The sequence below is a fragment of the Pantherophis guttatus genome, chromosome 1 (genome assembly GCF_059756535.1).
Source record: "Pantherophis guttatus breed Tessera chromosome 1, ASM5975653v1, whole genome shotgun sequence".
NCBI classification, from domain to species: domain Eukaryota; kingdom Metazoa; phylum Chordata; class Lepidosauria; order Squamata; family Colubridae; genus Pantherophis; species Pantherophis guttatus.
The window spans coordinates 321,478,396-321,504,014 of NC_142063.1; the positions used below are offsets into that span (position 1 = coordinate 321,478,396).

Consider the following 25,619-nt stretch of genomic DNA (forward strand, 5'->3'; position numbering starts at 1 on the left):
GGTTAACACGCCTGCTTGATTAATGGATGTTTTCAAGTATTTGTGTAAACCTGGAAAGTGGACTCATGCAATAGGTGGATTAAATCTATTGCGTGAATGCACAAAAAAAATAATAAATTCAGGCAATAGAGATGAGAAAGATTTAGTGCTAAACCAAAGATACTCTTCTCTTCTTTGTGGAATTCCTGGGAGAAGATACTTTTCTTGTAGTAGACTTGGAGAATACCGTTGCTTCCAAGGATATTTTATGGGACTGAAGAAAGCAACATGCTGTTTATTGTAGCTTTGCTGCCTTTTAAATGGTACCAACCTTTGGGTTTTTTTTTAAAGAAAGGGATTTTTTTTTCTCTCTTGTCCCATTTTAATAGGAACCATCCTGGATCCACTGAGAAGAATTAAGGTTTTGAATCATGGAATATACTTTGGATATCTCCAAAGGCCCCAATAAATAATTTGGCCTAGATTTAATAAGATCCTTTGATCGCTTGGACCCTAAAGAAATGCTACCCATGGTGGCACAGTGGTTAGAATGCAGTACTGCAGGCTACTTCTGCTGCCTGCCAGCTGCCTGCAATTTGGCAGTTCAAATCTCACCAGGCTCAAAGTTGACTCAGCCATCCATCCTTCCGAGGTGGGTAAAATGAGGACCCAGATTGTTGCGGGCAATATGCTGACTCTGTAAACCGCTTAGGGCTGTAAAGTACTGTAAAGCAATATATAAGTCTAAGTGCTATTGCTACCAGGCAAAATAAATAAAAAACAGACCACTGAACCAGTGATTGGACTCAATATATAGAAGCTTCCTGGGTTTATTTATAAATGTATGTAAAATCAGTATACAGGTAGTCCTCCACTTACAGCAGTTCATTTAGTGACTGTTGGAAGTTATGATGGTGCTGAAAAAAGGGACTTATGACCGTTTTTCACACTTACAACATTGCAGCATTCCTGGAGTCATGTGATCAAAATTCAGATGTGTGACAACTGGTTCACATCTATGATAGTTGCAGTGTCCCGAGGGTCATGTGATCCCCTTTTGTGACCTTCTCATCAGCAAAGTCCATGAGGAAACCAGATTCACTTAACAACCGAGTTACTAAATTAACAACTGCAGTGATTCACTTAACAACTGCGACAAGAAAGGTCGTAAGATGGGACAAAATTCACTTAACAAATGTTTCACTCAGCAACAGAAATTTTGGGCTCGGTTGTGGTCATAAGTCGAGGACTATCTGTAATTTATTATTTAATTCACTCTGTTCAGTAAAGTGGTGCAATTGTAACAGGTGTGTGCTTGTATATAGCACAATCATTTAATGCAGGAAGTTCTCAAATTACGACCAGTTGCTTAACAACTGTTTAAAATTATGATAGAAAGGTACTGGGGGAAAAAATGGTACTTATGATTTGGATTCGATGTTTTGATGGCTGGGTCCCCCCATTATTTCATTTTGAGTGCTCGGCAACCGGCTTACATTTATGGCCATTTGCAGGATCCCAGCTCATGTGACTGTGATTTACAATGGATGGGTGTGTTTTTTGTCAGAAATAGGTGTTTACTTCCAGTTTCCAGCAAAATTGTCCATTGCAAATAATGGGTTCAGTTTACAACCATGGCGTTTGCTGAATAACCATTGCAAAAAAAAAAAAAAGTTGTAAAATTGGATTGGTTACACGATGCCAGGCACCTGACTGGAATTCTGGGCTCAATTATAGTCATAAATCAAGGAGTACCTGTAGTATAGTTTTACTGTCACTGGAAGGAATATTTCTGCATTGGTCAGAGTACTGCTGGTCTAATCTGGCCAGGGCTGGATATTTTATTTTAAGAAGGATTTGGAAAAAAAAAAAAAAACTAGAATAGATTCAGAGAAGAGCAACAAAGATGATCAGGGGACTGGTAATTTGAATCTTCCAAGGAGAAATCGAGCGAACTGGATTCATTTAGTTTTGAGAAAAGATGGTGGTAGATATGATAATGCTTGTCAAATACCAGAAGAAATTTAACATCGGTTGTTCTCTAGTCCCACAATGCAAGCAGTGATCTTTGATGACCAGAAAAGCATATTCTAGCAGACCATTAGAAAAAAAAAATCTCAATGGTTTGACAGCAATACCAAAAGAGGTAGTAATCTCTTCTTAGACACTCCTGGATGTATTCATGGAGAGGCTCGGCAGCCAAATCTAAAGATGGCTTTATTTGAATTCTTGCAAGAAACTGGAGTTGATGGCACAACTAAATTTTCCACTCTCTTTTGATGACCTGCTCTTCTATCCAGAAAGAATGTCACTGCTCCAGCAGCCTCATTCATTGGAGAATCAATAATGCCACGTTCGACTTCTTCCATAAAGCACCCAATAATTCTTGCAGCAAATTAACTGACAATTAACTACATGAATTTAGTGAGAATTAAACATATGTGGTACAAGATGATATCAGAAAACGGAATGGATGAGAATTGTTTTGTGTGCTCACTCCCATTTACATGGTGGAGATGGGTCATAAAATTGTTCAGCTTGGCCCTGGACCAACAAAATTGTGATGACGGTGAAAGGAAATCTGTGTTATTTGACACAGAGAATTCACCCAAAATTCTTTCTGATCTCTGAACTTTGTGTGATTGACTGGTTTAAGTAACTTTAGAGGTTGATTGTTGCTAAACAGTTTCCAGAGGGATAACTGCCTGTTGCAATTAAAAACATCAAAGAAATCTGGTGCCTTAAAAACTAACGGAGAAATTTTGATGTAGTACTTAATAAATATGTTAATAGTTCATCTAATTCAATTTGGCATTAAAAATTCAAGACTCTTGAATTTTTTATTGTATGGCTTTCCTAGTATCAGTATATATGTAAAATTTCCTTAAGACATATTGGAGCATGTCTTGCAAAGATTAAACATTTTAGTTGAGAGAAACTAAAGTAGCGATTTAACGTTTCTGATTTGTAGAGTAAAGATAAAGACAAACAAAAAAAAGCATGGCTTTTGCTCAGGTAAAATTGGAGGAATTTCAAGACAGGTTAATCTTGATCAGTTCCACAAAGGTCAAACTCACAAACTTTGTACCCTTGAAGAAAATATACAAGTGCAAACTTGTATAGCTTCCAGTTGCCCTTCCCATTAATGATAAGAATAACTGTAACATAATGGAGATCAAATAAAAGAGCATGATATGATTGACAGAATACCATGAGCAACCTTCTACAATCTGTCATAATATGCAAGGACTACTTTTTGTCTCAGATAATTTTTACTTTTGTTAAAAAAAAAAACCACATTTGTTCTGCAGATGCTCCTACTACACACACATACACAAGGGCGCATTTGCACACACCCACCTCATTCCCTTTGTGCATTCTCTCTCCCTTCTGTCTGAGGTCATATTATCCTCTTAGAGTTTAATCTATCTGTAATTACACCCTGTAATTGCAGAGCAGTTTTAAAGCTGATTTTACTTCCCAGTTTTCATTTTCATGGATCCTGAGTCCCGTCTATAAGTATATTTCTAATCATCCATCAGGAAGCTACAAGAAGGTCAAGAAACAATCTCCTAGTGGGGCACTGCTGTACTAGAAATCACTTCTGAGGGCCAGCAAGTGGCAGAACACATGCCTTGCTTGCAGAAGAAATCAAATTCAATCCCTGAAAGAACCTCCAGTTGAGTAGGCCAGAGTAGAGATCCTGGGTTAAGTGGACCCATAATATCACTTGATATCAGAAAACTTTCTTGATTCCAAAGAATGTAGTTTTATTCAGGGTCTGAGCATGAATAACCTGCAGAGTTAACTAAAGAAAATAGGTTTTGCTAATAAATTTATAAAGTTATGTAACTATTTCAATTATCTTATTTGTTCTCTCATCTTGAAATTTGCGGGGTTATAAGATACCCTTGGACCAGTGGTGGGTTTCAAATTATTTTACTACCGGTTCGGTGTGTGTGACTTGGTGGGCGTGGCATGGCTTGGTGGGCATGGCTTGGTGGGCATGGCAGGGGAAGGATACAGCAAAATCTTCATTCCCTCCCCAATACAGGGGAAGGTTACTGCAAAATCCCCATTTCCTCCCAATCAGCTGGGACTTGGGAGGCAGAGAATAGATGGGGGCGGGGCCAGTCAGAATTTTTACTACCAGTTCTCCGAACTACTCAAAATTTCCGCTACCGGTTCTCCAGAATTGGTCAGAACCTGCTAAAACCCACCTCTGCCTTGGACTAAATTTGAAAAGTGGACTGGAAAAAAAATGAATAGAGCTTTTTTAAATTTTACCTTGGGCTGTAATCAAGTATTTCCAGATTGTAAGTATCCTCTCTGAAGAATATATTTATTATTTAAATCAATTTATAAGGTCATTCATCTCATAAATGCAACTGTGGGTAGGTAACAACATAAAAAACAATCAAAAACATATTAACTAAGAGTAAAAAGCTATAGTGAGCACTGAAGATAAACCTCAACAGAACCATCAACAAAAACGTCTCAACAGACCATCAAATTTCCCAGCCTCCAAACTCTGGGACACTTCCAGTTCTTCAATACTTTATAAAAGGCTGGCAAAGTCCAGACCAATCTAATCCTAGGGGATGCAATAAGGTGTTTCAGAAGGCAGGTTTTGCAACAAAAAAGCATATTGGTGAATGTGAATAAGTAGATTTACAGAAACAAGGGATTGAATACCCTGATCTCCATCTGAATTCCATATATCTGTCCAAGAGGACAGCCAAGAGGATCACTAGGTCCACACATTCATGTCCACAGATGAGGAGATCACTGGCGATCTATGAATTCAGTTGCGTTTCAATTCAATTATTTTCATATTTATTTCCTTTGTTCAGAAAATGTGCATTCGGTATACTTTGTATATTACATTTTAAATCACACATGCTGACTTATTTTAGTACTTTTGCACGTTGAAGAACAAAGCACTTTGCAGAAGGGTAACTCCCATTGGCATCCTATTCGTTTTGCACATTAGCAATCTTTTAAAAATAAGAAAATTGAATAAGTGGCTTTCTTTTGCATATAATGCAGAAGACAAGACTTACAATCTGCCTATGTGGTGTGGTGTGGTGTGGATCAGAACAAAAACAAAACATAACAAACAATTTCAGGCAATGGAAATACTTTCTTCCATAAATTCACTCCATTGTACCTGGTTTTCTGCTCTCTGCACTACAGAAAGGAGGAACTAGAAAATATGAGTCAACATGCTTCATTTTTATTAAAAAAAAATATCCACTAACTATTTAAATAAACTGGTGCTGTTATCCTCTACTTCAAAGGCTTTGTTCCATTAAACAAGCAAGTACAGTGTAATTCAAATCTAATTATATTTTTATATTTGATGAAACTGCTGTAGATAACTCAGCTTCTGGCTTCTGAAAGCAGAGAAGTCATGACTATTTTGATTTGCACTGTTAACTTTTTATTAATATCCAGAGTTTTGTTCATTTGTTGAAATATTGCTTCTCTAAAACCATTTAACTGGCTATTGCTAATAGGCATTGACATTTTATAGTACAAAAATTGCAGAAGCTTAATAGGGTTCTATAGTGGATGTTGCTCATATTTTAAAGATTCATTTTTCTTACACTCATAACCAGCAACTGGTTCCCATGAGAATCAGACCTGACCCAAAAAGGAGCAGTTTGCCTTGGGGATATGTTTTTCAACTCTTCATTGCCCCCTTAATAGTCATCCACCAGAGTTTATGTTTTCTTGAATCTTTTTACTCTAGAATACCTTTAGCCCCGGTGGACCAAACTGGGAGGAAGGAAAGGTTGCATGTGACACTCTCAATGAAAGAAAACTCCAAGGCTTGAGTTTCCTCAAAGTTCCATTTTATTAGAGATGTCATATTGGCACATCTGGAAAAACCCAAATCTGAAAGTTTCCAGGTTTTCCCCACCCAAAGGAAAGTTCAAGTCCCTGCCCAAGATCCACATGTCCATCCATCCCAACTGGAGATGCCTTCCAGTTCCAGCCGTCCAGGTGCAGGCAAGATGTCCTTGACTCTCTGAGAAAGGAATGTTGTTATGACTATATATCACCCTGGCTCCATACAATCTCCCCTCCCAGTTTCCCACTGAGAAAGTAGTCAATGTGGCAGGCCTGAAGATCCAACGAAAAAGATAGCTTCCAGGCCTGAGAGGATGTGTACTAATCCTCTATATCAGGAGTGTCAAATTTGATTTCATTGAAGGCCACATCAGGGTTGTGTTTGATCTTGGGGGGGGGGGGAAGCAGGGCAGGCGTGGCCAGCTCAACATCACTCAAGGAAGCTCCGTTTTCAGCCACGACAGCCTCCTGCAGCCCTCTGCCAGTGAAAATGGAGCCCCGTGGCCCTCCCAAGCTCCATTTTCACTGGCAGAGGGCTGCAGGAGGCTGTTGTGGCAAAAAACAGAGTCCGGAAGGGCTGCACGTGGTCCTCCCGAGCTCCGTTTTTTCTGGCAGAGGCACCGTGGATCAGTCCTTTGCTGTTTCCAGGGTAGGCCTGCAGGCCAGATCTAAGCACCGTGCAGGCCGGATTCAGCCCACAGGCCTTGAGCTTGACACCCCTGCTCTATATCCTTGCTTTTCAAATATGGCAACTTTAAGATGCGTCAACTTCAACTCCCATTATTCTCCAGCCAGCATCTAGGGAAATTCTAGGATTTGAACTCCAAACATCTTAAAGTTGACACATTTGAAAAACGGTGTTCTTATATCATCCGAGAGCAGCTTTTGGGGAAACAGAAAACAGTGCCTCTATTTTTTAGAGTAATGAAGGAAGGGATATCTTCCTTCATTAAAGCTGAATGTCTGTTAAATCCAAATTTTAGATAATTGCCATAATTGATGCTATTTGCATTAATTAATGGTTTTTTTTTGCATCATTATATAATTAATATCATCCATAATTTGAAACCTTGTGTAATTGATATCATACATAATTTGAATCATTATATAATTGTTATCCTACATAATTTGCATCCTCATGTAACGGCAAACACTTTAAACTGAGGCAAATGACATACATTATGTTAATTGTCCAGACTGCCTCGGAAAGGATAGCCTATCTGTTTATGTGAAATCCATACTTATTTTTTTCCCTAGTGCATCTGAAATCTCCATAAAATCAAAGTTTTATTGTAGTTTTACTGGTAGACAAAAATGCACTGCCAGGTTCCTTAGCAATTCCCAACACACCTGGGAACTCCCATCTATTTTTCTGTCAGATTTTGACTAGGTTTCTTCAGAAAAGACATCTTTCATAAAACTAGTTCTGGTCCTCAGTCCTCAAGGAAAACTACATTCTGTTCAACCAGATGCCGCTTTGTATAACTGCCATCACAACATTGCTAATATAGTAGGATTCTGGCAAGATCCACAGTTATTCCTAAGCATTCTTACAGTGTAGGAATAGAAGCTGAAAAACAGCTTCTATACCTTGAAGGATTGGTCCATTATTGGTCTATCCAATAAAATGCTAATTAATTGCCAATTCTGCCATGAATAAATTGATGTGTTCGGCTACAGTTGTTATAATCCCCATCCAATCACATTAAGACCCATTGGTCTGATGTTTGTATATTTATTTAGGTTGTTTAATGCAGGTACAATAAACAGAACATTTTTATTTATTATCTTATGACTTGGTTAGTTTTTTTTTTTTTTAATGCTGAAAGGATATAGATTTCAGATTTGGAAAGAGAGGAAATAATTTCTTCCTATGATCTTGTACAAATAAAGATTTCCCACACACACACACCCAGAAAAAACATGTAGCTACTGACCCAGAAAAGTCTGAATTAGTATTGAATTGGTCAAATAAAGGGAAACATTAACTATTTTCAAGGTGTTTGGGAAATGTTTTGAACCTCTAACTGGTTGGATCAAGAATGTATTAATTCATATCCTACTAATCTATTGTAACCCCAGATTTTGTCTGGATGATGCGATGGTGATGATGATGATGATGATATTTATGTATATGTCACCCAACTCACAGAAATTCTGGGCAATTTCTTGGGGTTGTTGTTCTTTTTAATTATTCTTGGAAATAATAGTGAGCTATTTCTCAGCATTGGTTGACATCCACGTAGTAAAGATTATGTGAGTGCTATTCTTTGCTTCTAGACATTTCTTTTGCTGATCCGCTAGCTGTGAAGAATAATAACTGCATTTATTCTTATTTTCTTACTTTCAAGTTGAAACTTCCCTCCTCATAAGGTTGAAATTCTGTTGTCACATTTTGGTAGCCTTTGAGGAATGAAGAAAAGGTACTGAAGACATTGCAGGTAACCCAGGGCTATAGATTGTCCAACCTGGTTTTTGAATGTGTTCAAGAGCAGGGGTCTCCAACCTTGGCAACTTTAAGAATTGTGGACTTCAACTCCCAGAGTTCCTCAGTCAGTTGGCTGAGGAACTCTGGGAGTTGAAGTCCACAATTCTTAAAGTTGCCAAGGTTGGAGACCCCTGTTCAAGAGGTTAATCAGCTCTTCAGATGTAATATAAATTATACAGAGTATAATAGATAGTCTCCTCCTCCAGTTTTACATTCTCTTTATTAGGCTATCTCAACGATGCTTTCAATACACATTCTGATCAACTCTCAGATCCTCATATGGTTAATTCAGTTGGGATCCCTTAATCATTGTTCTTCCCTGTACCACCCTTTTACCATCACCACCCTTCTCTTTAGCATGTGTGTGTGTGTGTGTGTGTGTGTGTGTGTGTGTGTGTACATGTGCGTGGGTGCATGCATGCATGCATACATGCGCCTTACTTGAATGGAGGCAGCTTCAGAATGCAAACTTTGGTGGTGTGACTTTGTGTGCTGAGGTTGTGAGGATAGAGAGTTGTGGGTGCAATGTGGTGATAGATTATTGTAGCTTTTCTTGGCTCTTGAACCAAAAGCAGCAGAATGTATTTGCCCTCAGTGTGGAAGGGATTGCCACTCTCGAATTGGCCTTTTTAGTCACACCAGATGCTGTTTTAGGACCTCTTTCCAGAGCACGATACCATAGTCTCTTGAGACTGAAGGATGCCAATGATGATGAACCAAAGGCAGGTGCACAAGGACCAGAAGAGGATTTAGGTTTCAGATTTGGAAAGAGAGGAAATAATTTCTTCCTATGATCTTATACAAATAAAGGTTTTTTTCCCTAGACAAAGCAGGTAGCTGTACTGACCCAGAAAAGTCTGAATTAATATTGAATTGGTCAAATAAAGGGAAATGATAACTATTTTCAAGGTGTTTGCGAAATATTTTGAATCTGTAACAGGTTATATTTGGGTTGGATCAAGAATGTAGCACCCTTTTACAATTACCACCCTTCCCTTTAGCATGTGTGTCTGTGTGTGTCTGTGTCTGTGTGTGCCTTGCTTGAATGGAGGCAGCTTCAGCCTGCAAACTTTGGTGGTGTGGCTTTGTGTGCTGAGGTTGTGAGGATAGAGGGTTGTGGGTGCAATGCGGTGATGGATTATTGTAGCTTCTCCTGGCTCTTGAACCAAAAGCAGGCTCACATGGACCAGAAGAGGAAGACTTTGGTACAAATTGCTACACCACTGAGTTTGCAGGCCAGAGCAGCATCCCATCCAGCTGCGATTCCTCCCTTGTTTCGATCAACATTTTTGAATGAGGAAGTGGCACACCCATCACCTATCAAGCCAGAATGAAAACTCTTCCTCTGTTCTCCCATGAAAATGGTATTCGTAATCTATGAGGTGCTACTGACCAGGTTGCCTTTGCTTTGTTTTTTTGTTCCACAGGCTATGGACATGCAGCCCCTAGCACTGATGGTGGGAAAGTCTTTTGTATGTTCTATGCGCTGCTGGGAATCCCACTCACCCTGGTCATGTTTCAGAGTCTGGGCGAGAGGATCAACACTTTTGTGAGGTACCTCCTGCACCGCATCAAGAAGTGCCTTGGCATGAGACGGCCAGAAGTATCGATGGCCAATATGGTCACCATTGGATTCTTCTCCTGCATCAGCACCCTTTGCATTGGGGCTGCTGCATTCTCCTACTATGAGAATTGGACCTTCTTCCAGGCCTACTACTACTGCTTTATCACCCTCACCACCATTGGTTTTGGAGATTATGTGGCCCTTCAGAAAGAACATGCCCTCCAGACCAAGCCCCAATATGTGGCCTTCAGCTTTATCTACATTTTAACTGGGCTGACAGTCATTGGGGCCTTTCTCAACTTGGTGGTGCTCCGGTTCATGACTATGAATGCTGAGGATGAAAAGCGGGATGCGGAACACCGGGCGCTGCTCACCCGCAATGGACAGGCCAGCAGTGTACATACTACAGACACTACGGCATCCTCAACCGCTGCTGCATTAGGGGGCATAGGGGGTGGTGGAAGCAGCAGCGGTAGAGGAGGACTCCGAAATGTTTATGCTGAAGTTCTCCACTTCCAGTCCATGTGCTCCTGCCTCTGGTATAAGAGCCGGGAGAAGCTGCAGTACTCTATCCCCATGATAATCCCCAGAGACCTCTCCACCTCTGATACCTGCATGGAACAGAGCCAGTCCTCCCCCGGGCATTACCCAGAGACTCCATCCAACAGATGCTTCTGCAACACTCAGCGTTCAGCCATCAGCTCTGTTTCCACAGGACTTCATAGCCTCTCGGCCTTCCAAGGACTTATGAAGCGGCGAAGTTCTGTGTAAAGACTAGGAGCCCTTTTACAAACTCTCCTTTACTACTGAAAAAAAAAAAAGAAAAGAAAAAGGCAGGCATGAAAACCCAGGTGGAGATAAATGGCAATGATACAACTTAGAATTTATAAAAAAATAATTTAATCATAAGAAGGAAGGAAGAGCATGCGCCTAAGGGAGTGCGCAATAAACTGATGGATCAAGCAGCGGGTTGGTTATGAGGGGCAATCTCCTAGGGAAACTGAACCGCCAGAGTCTCTAGATCAAGATCTAGTAGTGGATTCTGTTAAGTTCTTCTGATGATCGAAGAAGGGAGAAATTCAAGCTGTCCTTCCAAAGGTCTGGCAACACTAAGTTGTCTCTTCTCCCCAAGAAGGAGGCTTGGCACTCCTGTTGCTGGTGGAAATTTTAAACTTGTTTTGCAGCAACTCCACAAAATGTGAAACTTGAAAATAAGGCTTTGTGCCCTTGTAAAAGTGTGTAGAACAGGGTGAGGTGGCTCTCAAATTGAGCATACAATCTTAATTTGTGCCAAGGACTAATGGAACGACCTTACATTCCCCCCCACCCCACCCCCATCAGGCCAGTCCAATAAAGTGGGGTGAAAAGAGAGGAAATGATGTTAAGTACAGGTTTTTCCCTCCCTCTCCGTTTATTTTATTCCATCCATTTCAAAGGGAAAGGAGGGGTCTCCTTGCTTGCTTACCATTGAAGGGCCTTCAATAAAGGGGAAAACCTTTATGTAGGAGAAGTTAGAAATCTTATAGAGGATGAAGAACCTGTTCCTGATTAGTTAATACATAAAAAAGATCAATTACAAATGGCATGGGTATGTACACACAGAGTGGCTTTTGCTACATGGTTTGGGTCAAATATCAGCAAAAGCGGCTTCTTATTCATTATATCCCATTCACAAGTGACATTTATTACTCTACCATCCTCCAGAGTACAGCACTGTGCAAAGCAGTATCCCATTTGTATTTCTGTGTTCATGTGTACACAACAAAGCCCGTATGCTCTTTTGCAAAGCTTTCACATGTGCAAATCCACTCTCAAAATCTTGCCCAACTTCCCTTTTCTTACTATCCCTAAATCTCACTGAATAGATTTCAAAAATGTCTTCTATATTTCCCCCTTTCTAAACCTTTCCCCCATTCTCATAGGCTCCCAGGAAGGAATGCCGTTACAGTATACTTTCCTCCCTCAAATCCACCATTTTTGAGTATGTGAAATATTTAACTTCTTCACAAATGTGACAAGGTTGTAGCTCTAGCACTGTCTTGGCTAAGACATCTTTATGCTATGGTGCAGCAAGAGTCTGATGCGATGTGAAGGCAGAGCCTACTCAAATCTCATCATTTCTCTATAACCCAAATTTCTATTCTCCTAGGATGTGCTATGTCCTCTAAAAGTTACTGCATTTCTACAAATCAGATGAGGGGTGTGTATCGTGGGCCTCACTGCACCGAAGGGACACAATCCCAGTTTGCTAACCTGGATGTTTTATAGCTAATCTGGGAGGATTGATTTAATTGGAAACCAACCATTCAGTCTTGACTTTAACCATTCATTATGACTTTAAAAATAATCCACATGTTTGCTCATAGGCTAGGCCAGTATTTCTGTCATTGATTGTACAAGGCAAAACATATGAGGACATGATGGAATTGTTCACTGGACTTCTTCAGCCTAGCATGCAATTGCATCTTTGAATCCATAATGAAACAATGCACAGAGAAAGATTATTATGGGAAAGATAAGGTTTAAATTCTTCTCCAGTGCTCTCTTTCTAGTGTTTGACCCCATTTGAAGAATACTTCAACTGCTGATTGAAATATGTAATCCAGCCTCATCCCCCCCTCCCCCCTCTCAGTTTGTTGCTTTATGTCTTGAGGGCATCAGGCTAAGGAAAGCTAGTAGGATTCATTAAAGAAATCCAATATGCTTTTCACCTCCTGATGCAATTCTTAGTTCATAACCTGGGGAAATTGCTTAAGCAGAGATTTCAAGATCTAAAATTAGTGAATGAATTTTGCTACTCTCACGAGCTGGCTATTTTTCCTATGATAGGGAACACGTTCTGTGATTCCTCTCATATTTCTTCAAGTCCTAGGTCATCCCCTCTAAAACAGCTCTAAGGCATCTTTAGATGGTCACAGTGATTGGAGATGGGCTCAAAAAATACTCTAATGAGAGCCATAACTAAATATTTGTATTAATTGGATTCTTTCCAGCAGAGCCCCAAGAATATACAATAGGATCTTCAAAGCAAGGATACTGTCCCCATGACGATGTATATACAGTATGTTGTTTATCTTTAAACATTGATCATTTAAAATTATGTATGATAACAACTAGGCATATAGTAGGATATTAAAGAGACCCATGCAAAAGGGAATTTGGAGGACTGAAAGATAAAGTTAGTTGAAGGCTTTCCCACCCACTCCCCAAACAATTTATCTTTAAATAGAAGCATAGTTCTAGATTTCCAGGGAAATCTTTGTATCTATTCTTCCCATTTTGGAGGGGAATTCTTAAATTCAGGAGCGTCCTTAAAATATATAAATATGATTGAGTTTGATTCTAGTAAGGGTGGCAGAATGAAAAGCAAACATACCTGATCCATGAATGCAACAACCTGCTTTCTCTTAGCAGACAGTAAAAAGGAGAAAGCTACATGAGAACACTAACCCTTAAGTTATGTTCATTTGGCTGCATCAGAGAGAGATCAACAAAGATGTGTGACTTCAGCTAAAAGTCACACCCAGTGCTGTCCCTGTTCTCTTCCTTCCTGGGACAGATTCTGCTGAGCGGCTCACAAAGCAACTAGGATTTCTGGCTCAAATGGGCTCTTGCATCAGTGAGCAAATTAGGCTAAGCTGGTCTTAGGCTAAAGCTTTTTTATTATTGTCATTCCTGCTCACGTGACCATAGTATTAGAAGCAACTGGCACAGCATCACATTGACAAAAGTGTGAAGCCAGGGCTGGCTGGAAGGCTGACTGGCAGATGAAGCCTCCAGAGCAGGGGTCTCCAACTTTGGCAACTGTACGACTTGTGAACTGTACGACTTGTGGACTTCAACTCCCAGAATTCCTCAGCCAGCACATGCTGGCTGAGGAATTCTGGGAATTGAAGTCCACAAGTCGTAAAGTTACCAAGGTTGGAGACCTCTGCTCCAGAGTGTCTCCTTAGGAGTTGAGGCTGGTTGAGGTACCCAAGATTAGGAAAAGTTCTGAAGGTTCTTGCAATAGGAGAACATGTACTAATATATTTAGATTCAATATATTCTTGTTTTATTGAATAAAACTCTCTGACCCATGCACATTGAGAGGGCTTCAAAATGAAACCGGGATAGAAAACATGAAAAGAAGCTTAATATTTGTAGGATCACACCATCACATTTTGCTATCAAAGATTCTCCAACTAGCCATCAATGGTAGACTGCTGAGAAGAAAGAGATGAGAAGTTAACATCTCCAAAAAGAAGAAGAAGAAGAATTATTTCTGAAGTTACAATAGAAAAGACTATCTGTAGCTCAGGCTTGAACTGTGAACTCCTTGATGCTCTCTGAGCTTGATGGCTTGCTTGCAGACATTCCATTATCCAACTAGATAACAATTTGTTACCTAGATGGGTAATGATATAGATGCAATCAAACAACCTAACTCAGAAAGCCCCAAGGACTCCACATCTCTGAGGTTAATTTCTCTATCGCTTAATTCTCCGTCCTTGAGACGTCTTCTTTTTCATCTCAAATCCTAGACAGAAGGGTTTTGCCAATTCATACCTCAAAGAGTTGTCCTTTTTAAAATGTTTACATATTCATTGGCTGAGCTAAGAGAAATTTAGTATGGTCAGACATGGTTAGTATTTGGATAGGAGAACCCCTGAGGCATCCCACGATTGAAAGTTGAACAGGAAACTGAAAATAATTCAAGAAAGGACAGTGGCAAACCCCTTCTATGAGGAAATTACTTAGAGGTCTCTCTGCATCCACAGGGATCAAACTTAACTTGAAAACTTTATTTTATGGGGTCTACATGATGCCCAACATTTTATAAAGGGAAGTAACAGAGGCTTCACAGTCTGTTACTTTTAACACTGATTTTTTTAATATTTCTTAAGCTTTAAAAAAATATATTAAATTGGCTGCTAAGGGAGATCAACCTAGGCACAGAAGTACCCATTAGCAGCTTGTTAGCTATTTCTATTTCTTCTCTAAGAGACTAAGTAGACATGGAAGCAAACTCAAAGATGGAGTCACTACTCACTATTGGTAAGCAATAGGCTGTATATTACTCTTGAATATCTGATATTCCATTCCTCCGACTGCTGCTTTTAGAGGCACATTCTGTGTTTACAGAGCCTAATTTATTCCATGCCAAAAAAGGTTGCGTTCAGTTCAGTCCATGCTGGTCTTCTCCCTCATTGTGGAGGGGGCTATCTGCTACCCATCATAAAGCTGGTAGCACACATTACCGTTTAAGGTACTTTCCAAAATTAATGTTGTGGTGTACACCTAAAATATGATACAAAAATATGGCATATTCTCTGTAGATATTGGTAAAACACATGTATCATGCACTTGCATCCATCAAAGAGAAGCCAGGTTCTATGTGTACCTGCTAGCAAATTAGCTTTTTATTGCAACCTGAGGCTTGCAATGAACTTTCAGTAAGACTTCTGAACAAGATAGGTGACCAGTGTGCTTCTGTTCATTAGTCTATCTGGAAATGTATAGGAACAATGTGGCAAGTTTTGCCTTAACACTGGCCAGAGTACAGGAAGCAGTTTATGTTTTCCAGAAGCTGGTCCAAAAAAACTCTAGAATATGAACCTTTTACTTAGTTTCATTAGCTGTTTTGTCTGAAGGATATGATCTTCCTCAGCAGAGGGAAGTAAGTAGTTTATCTCCTTCTCTATTTTATACACTGCCTAATACAGAGGCCTTCAAACTTGGCAGCTTTAAGACTTGTGGATTTCAACTCCCAAAATTCTCCAGCCAGAGTTGAAGTCCACAAGTCTTAAAGCTGCCAAGTTTGAAGACCTCTGGCGTAATATGTCAAAGGTCAGACCTTCTGACCTAGAGAAGATTCTTGTCAGAGAAGATTCTTGTCAGTATTCCCTGCTGTGCCTGCATGTACTAAATCTCATTTCCAGATTATGAAAATGCCTCTTCCTTTTCCCATTGCTGCATGACTTATTTTTTTATTTATTTTGCTTTTCCGCAAAATAAATCAATCAATACATAAACAAACAAACTAAAATATCCCCAGAGATGAATTTGTATATTTCCATTTAACGCATGGAAATGTGCTGCAATGTTTTGAGAATCTACAAATCATATTGGTCCAGTCAGGAAATGCAGGACTTTCAAATTATTGGGAAAACAGTAGTTAAGACCTGGAGATCCAAGAGAACACTCATCACAGGCCCATGGGTTCCCCCTCTCCCACCCTTCTTCTCTGCTTTCCAGATAGCATGTGGCACCTGAGCATCTTATACTGTGTGCAGACTGACTATGGCATGGCCAGCATTTCAGGGGAAGATTTGTCACAAATACAAGCCGATGGAAACTGGATTTATCTGTATTTTCCATTGCTAGTGCAGCTGTTCCATCTATGGCTGCATTATCCCGCTACCATAATTCCTTCTGATATCTTGTGCCTTTGCTGCAAGCTATGTCTTCAACCATGCAACATTTCCCACCACACCGGTAAAGAGAGGACTCTCATGCCTAGTTGTAAGGAGCCCTCCTAAACACATCCCTTCTTGTCATTAAGGATTTGTTTAAATCAATTCCCCTTGCTGGTTTGAGTGGTGCAGTGGCCTAGAAGTGGAGCTCTCGCCTCGCAATCAGAAGGCTGTGCGTTCGATCCTAGGTAGAGGCAGATATTTCTCTCTCTGGGCACAGTGAGAATCTATCTGCTGGGAACTCCGCATTGGTGACAGGAAGGGCATCCAGCCAGTAAACACTCAGCTCCATTCAGTTGCCCCAACTCCACTCCGCAAGGGATTCTGGGGTCATTAAACAACAACAACAATTCCCCTGGCAGGTTTGTTTGGCTGAAAGTTTCTCCTTTCCTTAATGCCATGTGACCCAAAAGCCATTTGAGATCTCTTCAGGCTTGGGGACATTTTTTTTTACTTTGTGCTTTTTCAAAATCCAGCTGACTTTTAGGTGTAGCCTCATGTCAGATTCCTGGAAACATCTTTCTAGCTACAGCAACTTAATGTAGTATTCCTTTGTTTGGTTTTATTTTAATTCAATTCAATTTAATGTAGTTCTTATGGTTGCTTGCTAGCCCTATGTCTAATAATCTTACCTCCACGTTTCATTATAATTTACAGTTCAACAACAATTTGGGAAGGATATTCAGTCCTAAGGCTATTGAATATGTTCCTCTGCAGACTGATATGGTCCAGAGAGTTTTCCTTCTGTCCTTGTGAATGCTGCCAAAATCCATGTAAGGAAACAATATGATATAAGCTATTTTCAGTGAAGTTCATGATGTCTCTTTCAATCAACTCCATTCTAGAGAGTCACATCTAAGTCTTGTTCAAACTAATGAGTGACAGCTGTTTTTAAATCCTGTTATTATTGGTAGGATGTATGTTCACACAATAACATGATAAGAATTAGGGTTTTATTTTGAGTTTTCAGGGCATGTTCTGCTGGCAGCCCTTATCAGATAATGCTGTGGTAAGGAATCAGGGTATTTTCAACATACTTCTTTATGCATAATTCAGGGTCTTTTTCAAGTTGAAGCTTGTGTCCAGGGAATATTAAATTCCACCAGCTTCTGTATTTTAAAGATAACTGACATATTTTTGTCCCATGCTACAAGATGAAATAAAGGCAAAAGAAGAACTAGTTATCCAGTGGCTTTGTTAAATCAAAACCCACCGATGATTCTCTCACACATTCAATGAATCATTTGGATGAATCCTATGGATAAACAAATAAAGAATTAGAAAGCAGTCAAGATTGTGATATCTCTGAAGGATTCTGTAAACGGACTTGGATTCATTTCCCAACCAACCATTCAACAGACGTGATTCTGTGTAATAAATATGACAAACGCTAGTCAATTTATGTATAAGAACACTCACGTGATTTTAGCATTTTATAATATTTCTGTTTCTATCTTGAAACTGAGGGTATTTGTTTCTCCTCTTGCCTGCTAAGAACTTTCTCAGGACATTATTGCCAGGGAAGACAAAGATAAAATCAGGGTGGGAAAAATCAAAATAAAGTATTCCAAATATGAACCACAGTGGTATGAGACATTTGGAGTACTCAATACAAAGTCAATTGTATGAAGTGCTTCTCTGACACTTCCCCCCCACCCCCTCTAATAACGACAGTTGTGTAGTTCTTTTTCCAGCTAGGACCCTGTTGGAGATGGAGGTGAGGAGATAAAATGGAAGTCACAAGAGGTGAAAAAATGGTTCAGAGAAAGAGAAAAAAATTATGACCTGACTGAAACTCTATTGCTCTGATAGACAAACTGATTTCAGAACACCCCAAAGAGCAAACCAGTTTGGATTGATGGTTTGTTGTACATGAAAACCAAAAAATTACAAACAACTCACCAAGTTGTTGGCTTTGTATCAGAATAAATACGATGCTGCAGGGCAGGGAACAAAGTCAATGAATAGATGGGGAGGGGAACCAGAATCTGTGGGAGAATCTGTGGAGGGAGGGGCATCAAAAAAAGTTAAAATGGTGGCCACGCCCTTGCAACGGAAGGCCCGTCCCTTTCTACGTCTGTTGCAATGCATGTAAAAAAGGGGGAGGGGCTTCCGTTGTGCAGTTGCAGCTGCCCTCTTGGCTTTTAAAATTTTCTCTGAGGGCAAACCTGAACCGTTGGAAGCTTTCCTGGTTCAGGCTCACCGCCTCAGGTATGGGCCCTGCAGCACCACCTGTTTACTCTGCCTATCATTTGCCAAAGAGCTGCTCTGCTTTTCTTCTCTGACTGTCATTGTACTTTAGTCTAAAGGCAGGACACTGTTGGAGAGACGTCTTCTGTTTTTTTCCTCCAAAGTGTAAGATGCAACAGTTTGCGATAAAGGCAACACGGTCTGGAACACCAGGAAGGGTAGCTGCTGCAACTCTGTGAATGAAGAACCCTTGTACCAAGGACAGTGTTTTCTTCCTATTTATTTTATAGCCATCCATTCTATTTATTTGTAGCGAATTAAATGGGCACTGGAAAAATGAAAACAAACAAACAAAAAAAAAACATTGTACTTTTGCTTAGGAAGTTACAAAGCAGAACTTGTGTTTTGCTATTTTTTAACAGTGACTCTAAAAACATCTATTTCTAATACTTGACCTGTATATAAATGTTAGATATGGGATTTTCAAGGAGAGCTATTTAATATAAATGATGCTATAATACGCCATATCTTTATAAATATAGACATACTGTTTGCAAACAGCATTGGAGATGTCTTGCTTTTGAATGATTTGGGAGAATTTTATTCTTAGTTGGGCGTTGTTGTTTTTTTCCACCCTTAGAAAAATAAGAAACGGGGGAGGAAATAGGGGGAAATTGAATAAAATACTCCTAGACAAGTCTTCTCTTTCTCATGCCAAAGCATATTTGTACTGCTCTTTTATTTTCATTTTAGAAACAAAATAAAGTCTGGATTCAACCTCTCATTCTCTTTCTTTCTTTCTTCTATCTCTCTTGGTTGTTATCCTACAAGTTAGCACAATTTAGAACAGTGTGTTTTTCAAACCTCGCAACTTTAAGATACGCGGACTTCAACTCCCCAGTCTGAAAACACTGACTTAGAGTTTTAAGCATAATCATATTTTTAAATTTGCTTTTATGAACTGAATAGTCACACTAGATATAGAATAGTCACACTTTTTTAGTCACACTAGATGCTGTTTTAGGACCTCTTTCCAGAGCATGATACCGTAGTCTTTTGGAGACTGAAGGATGCCAATGCTAATAAACTGAATACAACAAAGAAAGAAAGCAAAAATAATACAGAAGTGTCATTTGAGTTTAATGGATTATTGCTGAAAAAATCATTCTGGAAAGATGTGGTGTCATTTGTGGCAGGTTCCTGAAGTTGTGTTCGAAACAGAAGACCATTCCATAAATCACATTGACATTCAAACGTTTGCTAGGCCAATTTTGAAGGGAATTTGGTTTCCCATAATGAATATTTTTTTACAAAATGTCTGATATTTGGCATCAATATTTGGAACCAGCCTCCTCAAGCGTTATTTATTATCATAAATGCTCAGTGCACAAGTTAATTTCAAAAGATAAAATTAAATCATGCCCCCAAACAACTGAGAAACAATAGTCCTATTTACCATACCATGAATAAATACAACTTCTCATACATGCTTATATCAGTAACCAGAGATTGCTTGGATCCAGGTTTTTCCTTGCTCTGATGGAGCAAACTGTTCTCTGGTGGACTCAACTTCTTTGGGCTAAATTATAGATCTGATTCAATTTTTGTCTTTTTTAAAAAACTCATCCAACTAAAATATCCCTTTCCAAAGATGGTTTTAGAATGTCAGTTTATTCATAGATCTTCCACCCCAAATTTTCTCTGGGAGTTTGGACAGACTCTGAAATTGTATAGAAGATGGTCCTGAGGGCTGAACGAGGTGGTCATTTTCAAAGGTCATTCCCTTCTCCTGTTGGCTGAAGTGTCCTAATTTAAATTTCACTCAAAGTTTGCTCCCACCAGAGAACTTCATTCTGGCTCCAAACCAGTTTTTATAATGACGTCTAAAAATCCTAATTATAGTGGTGTCCATGAACTTTCTATGCTTAGGCTTAATTCTTCCATTTAAAATAACTTAATACATCAGTATAGGATTTCACGAACTTCCATTTATATTTGATATAACAGAACATGTTCTTGGAATTTCCCATTAACTACAGCTGTAGATGTGTCTTACACAATATAATTACTTAAAGACCTAACAGCTGCATCAACATAGTTTATTAAGTCAGATTAATTTTAATCTTGGTTAGGGTTTTTTGTTTGTTTGTTTGTTTCTGAGAGTGGTTCATGTTTGATTTAGGTTATGGTTCAGTCATGTCATACTGTCATGTCACATCATAGGACTTCAGTTATTAAGCTAAGAAGGTTGCACAAAGCCAGGTGAAATGGAAGACAAGATTGAGGAAAACCAAGTTGCAGTCCTAACTGTGCCCTGCCTTTAATTTAGTGGGGTCTTTCTTTGTTCTGTGAACAAGAGTGGCAAATTGGACACAAGTTTAGAATTTTGAGGACTAGATGCAGTTGTTAATATTTTCATCAGTCCAAAATTGTAACTGTGCTACCAATGGGTGATTATCTTGGAAATAATTCCATATCATGCTGGAGGTTATAACTTATTAACCTCCTTTAATAGAGAAACTGGGAACAATTTCTTGCTGGATTTTTTTTGAAGCAGTCTGCCTGGTTCCTGAGGGGCTAAGAGATGGGTGGGGAGATGGAGGCCAAGAGGTCCTGAGAACAGAGAAGGAAGCCTGCAGACCTCTTGAGTTATCACAAAGAAAGCCAGGGCTGGGTTGTAACCTTTGGGACTCTCTCCTGCCATGGCTTCAAGGCATCCCTGATGGATTTGGTGACTATATTTATTTTTCCTTTTGTGGAATATGAAGAGTAGTTAATGAGAAGAGTATGTCCCACTCTCTCTCTGGCAAACAATTCCCATGGAAAGAGGCAAGCCTTTCTGTATCATTCTACTTCTCCTCAATTCTGCAAGATTCCATCTTCAGTCATCTATTTATTGAAGCTGCTGGAACAGGAGGTTGACTGAAAGGTAAGGTAGATCGACACCAAATGTGTATGTGTGGGTAAGTAAGTTTTTTTTTAGTGGGAGAGGGACACAATTGCCTTGGGTTCCATACATGGAGGGATCTCCTCCTCCTCATCCAAAATATGGTGCAGTATTAAATAATCATCTAGACCAATTCTCTTTTATTCAAGGGAGTCAAACCCAAATCACCATCCCATTTTGAAACATCATATGTTTCCATCTAAAGTGTTCCAAAGTATTCTGTTCTTGATGTTTCCTCCCATATTCTCATTTGCAATACATTTATTTCAATGAAGAAATGGAGGGGAAAAGAACAAAATTTGTCAGATGTTGTAGGATGGAGTGGGGGAGGGGAAATGGATCAGGGTCTCAAATGAAGACTCTCCCTGAGCCTAAAAGTTTGTTTGTGTGTTAGATTTATAATATTAACTTTTTCCAAGGTTAGGTGGCAAGAAGACAACTTTGATTTAAGTTTGGATCGGTATTCCCCAACCTCCTGTCCTCCAGCTCTAATGGTGCCACAAGTCACTCAGTACCAAAGGTAAAGAAATGGGTATATTTGGTTTGAACATTTATAAAAATGTATTTTCTCAATAGATTTGGCTAATAAAGAAATACTTGTGATGTCAAGGACTACATTGTTGTTTCTTCTCCTTTAATTTTATTCCAATTTGTAAAAAAAATGACTCCAGGATTTTTATTTTGCTTTCTTAGCTGTAGCATTAGAATTTTTTTTTAAAAAAACAAACCCTCATCCTTCCTCATTTTCTTTATCTAAAAAGCCCAGTGTCTTTTTTTTTTTTCTAAAATGGCCATACCTCCAGGAAGACTGTGCCTCTCCAGAGATACAGCAATATCCCTTATTTCCCATGTTGATTTGTAGTCTTCCATCTATTTGAGAATCCGCAAAGAGACATTTTTAATTTGGGGAACAATAGATATCATGTTTTGTGGGTACCAAGAACGGATTCCAGAGCTCTTGCTTGGATAAAATGCTGGTTGAATTGGATGCACTTGAACAAGCCTATGATTGGATGCTTGCACGTTGCTCTTGCACGTTGCAATTTAGTTAGATTGCAATTAGATTCCTCACTAGCGTGAGTCAGATTTTTTTAAATAGAAAGCAGTGCCAATAACTTGTCCATCCTCAAATTCCCTGGAAGTAGACCTGGGAGAAAGGTTGGGATGGGTGTTTCGCCATTTCTTTGACCTCAGTTAGCATTTGCTCCACTCTAACTCTTGTAAGAGATGCTGGATCACCTGCTGTCCATGTCAAATATTTGAGATAGTTCCCAGGCATGTATACCTCACTATTCAAGGGGATATCTGTTTTGTGTTCCATCACAGAGATTACACTACTGATGCTGCATCATAATGAGGTAAGTATAAGAGAAGGTAAGTGTCAACCCTGAAGCTGACCTGACTGAAGCCATCTTGGAGCTTCAGTGTTGCCACACTGGAGCTGAGGGATAGGGAGGGGGCATTAGAGATAGCTGGGGTTTTGTAGCCAAAATAAAATACTTTCTCTTGGGAACCAAGGACATTCTCACACTTGGCCAGAGGAAGGAGGAATGATGTCACCAGGCAACCAGACAGTGCCTTGTGACAGACCATGTGACTGATTGTTTGGGGTTGACAGAAAAACTTTTACTTTTAATTTGGAGAAAACCGCAGGAACCTTCAGAGTTGGTTTTCAACTGGTTTTCATCACCCTATGCCAATATGACATATCAAATAAAACTATTCTTTGAGGAATCTACCTGCCTCTGAGTTTTGTTTGCTGTGGGTTTACTTGGAACCCTGAAGGCTGATTCACAAGAAAAAAGGTACATGCTACAAAGAGATGGGTGGCTTTTTCAGGTGATTAAAAGAGCTGGGAATTATAGAACAAGAGGCTATCAAGTAGCTGTCCAGTGCAACTCTTGGTCCCAATCCTTCTACATCCTCAATGCTCAGAAGATGCATATATTTATGAAGGAAACCACTAACATTGTTTTGTTATTTTACTCTTCAATAGTGATTCTCAATTTCAAGTTTAAGATTGGAAGACTTCAGTTCAACTTCAGCATCTTGCCCCCTGAGATGAGATTGATGCCCACTCTTCTGGCATCCCAGAAGAACATTAACAGCTAGCTCTATCACCTAGCATGGGGATCCAAGAATGGCATGTAATCTTGGGGGTGGCTGGTGCCTTGAAGGTGCTCGCTCTGTCTTTTTATTTTGTTTATTTTTGTATTGATTTTATGGGTGGGTTTTTTTTTTTAACTTGTAAACAGCTCAGAGCCACTTAGGAAGTGAGATGAGTGAGCTAGCATAGTCACAAAATTCTGGGAATTGAAGTCCACACAGTAATTTAAAGCCATTGAGACTGAGAAACACTGGTCTACAGATTCAAGCACAGTAGCACAGCAGGGTGACATTGGGACAGGATGAAAATTTGGTGGGATGCACATAACAATCAGGTGAGCCTGGCATCAGAAAGGGAAGATGCTTTTCCACATCTGTCTCCTATTCTCCAAAATCACACTGACAGAAGAAAGTCCAAAACATACAGTTGAGCAAAATCTTAAAGGTTAGCCAAAATTCCAAGTGAACAAGTAAACAAACTTTTACTTTCGCCAGAATGCTTTATCGGGCAAAAAAATTAAAAGCAGGAGATAGCAAAAAAATAATAATAATGTATTAATTCATACATGAGTCAGATGTTCTCTCCAGAAAATCTGACAGTTAGACAGAAGATGGAGATGGTGAGCTAAATTGTTATTAGCAGTTAATAAATCAAGCCTAGCCTTAAGAATGAATCTAAGACAAAACAATGATAAAAGATATGCAGCACTCCAGTTCTGAAGTCAATACAAGGCTGAAATTCAAATTATCTTTTGTATTGTTCGAGGAAGATGGAATTTACCAAAAGTTGAACCTACTCATATCATGCTGTATAATGATATATTACTTGCAATAAAAGAAGTTCCTCATTGTTCCAGGTCAGAATTGAGTCAAACTTAATATCCAGATTTAGCAAACAAAGAGATAAACAAGTAAACAAAATCCTCACTGTTATCAACATATTTGCTACCTTGTCAAATGTTCAAAACTTGAATATTAATGCACAAACCCTAGAATTTTGGCACAAGGCTAGAAAGCCAATTGTAACATTATTGTGCAAACAATAAACAAAAATGTACTGTTGGTATTACTCTGTAGCAATGGCCTCAATGAAAAAAAAGAAATCAGGATGCTTTAAGTTCACTAATCAGAATAGAGGATTACTGGCAACATGGAAGATGAATGGCAACATTTTCAACAGAGCTTTCCATTGTAGTTGAGGGCAATCCACTGCCATGAAGAAGAAATATCACACGAAGATCAATGTACGTCTCCCACCAAAATGTCACAGGCTCCAATCTGGGCCAGTCACTGGGACCAGAGGTTTAGTCTTCCGAGCTTTCAGACTCGTGCTGGAACCCATCCTCAGGGAACTTCTCCCTAGCAGAGTGTATGCCTTGGGCTATTCTGTGTGTGGTATCATAGCTCAGAAGACTAAACCTCTGGCCCTGGTGACTGACCCAGATTAGATCCTGCAAGAAATCCTAAGAGAGATCAGAAGGGACGTGGTGGCTCAGTGGCTAAGACACTGAGCTTGTTGTTCAAAAAGTCAGCAGTTCAGCGGTTCGTATCCCTAGTGCTGCGTAACGGGATGAGCTCCATTACTTGTCCCAGCTTCTTCCAACCTAGCAGTTTGAAAGCACGTAAAAAATGCAAGTAGAAAAAATAGGGACCACCTTTAGCATTTAGTCATGCCGGCCACATGACCACGGAGACATCTTCGGACAGCGCTGGCTCTTCGGCTTTGAAACAGAGATGAGCACCGCCCCCTAGAGTCGGGAACGACTAGCACATATGTGCGAAGGGAACCTTTACCTTTTAAGAGAGATCAGAGAAGATGCCTCTGATTTGTATAACACATTTACATTAATGGATAAATAAATAATTTTAAGGTCTTAGTGCAGATAAGTGAGCCTCTTGCATACTTCAAAAATATAGTGTATAGAAGATTGCTTTCAGATCATACCTACAAAAGAAGATTGGAGAACTGAATGTTGAACAGATCTGAAACTAAAGAATGAGTTTTGTGACTTTGGCAAGTTCACAGAATCTTTG

The 25,619-nt window shown here is 39.5% G+C and overlaps 1 protein-coding gene across 1 annotated transcript in view; it reads left to right on the forward strand.

Annotated features, from left to right (window-relative positions):
* The window catches only part of KCNK3 (potassium two pore domain channel subfamily K member 3), a 118,978-nt gene extending 94,290 nt beyond the window's left edge, over window positions 1–24,688 (forward strand). The window contains exon 2 of the mRNA XM_034421233.3: window positions 9,751–24,688. Coding sequence (XP_034277124.1) covers window positions 9,751–10,658 — 908 coding nt within the window. The 3' untranslated portion in view covers window positions 10,659–24,688. The remainder of the gene's footprint in view (window positions 1–9,750) is intronic.
* Window positions 24,689–25,619: the final 931 nt, after the last annotated feature.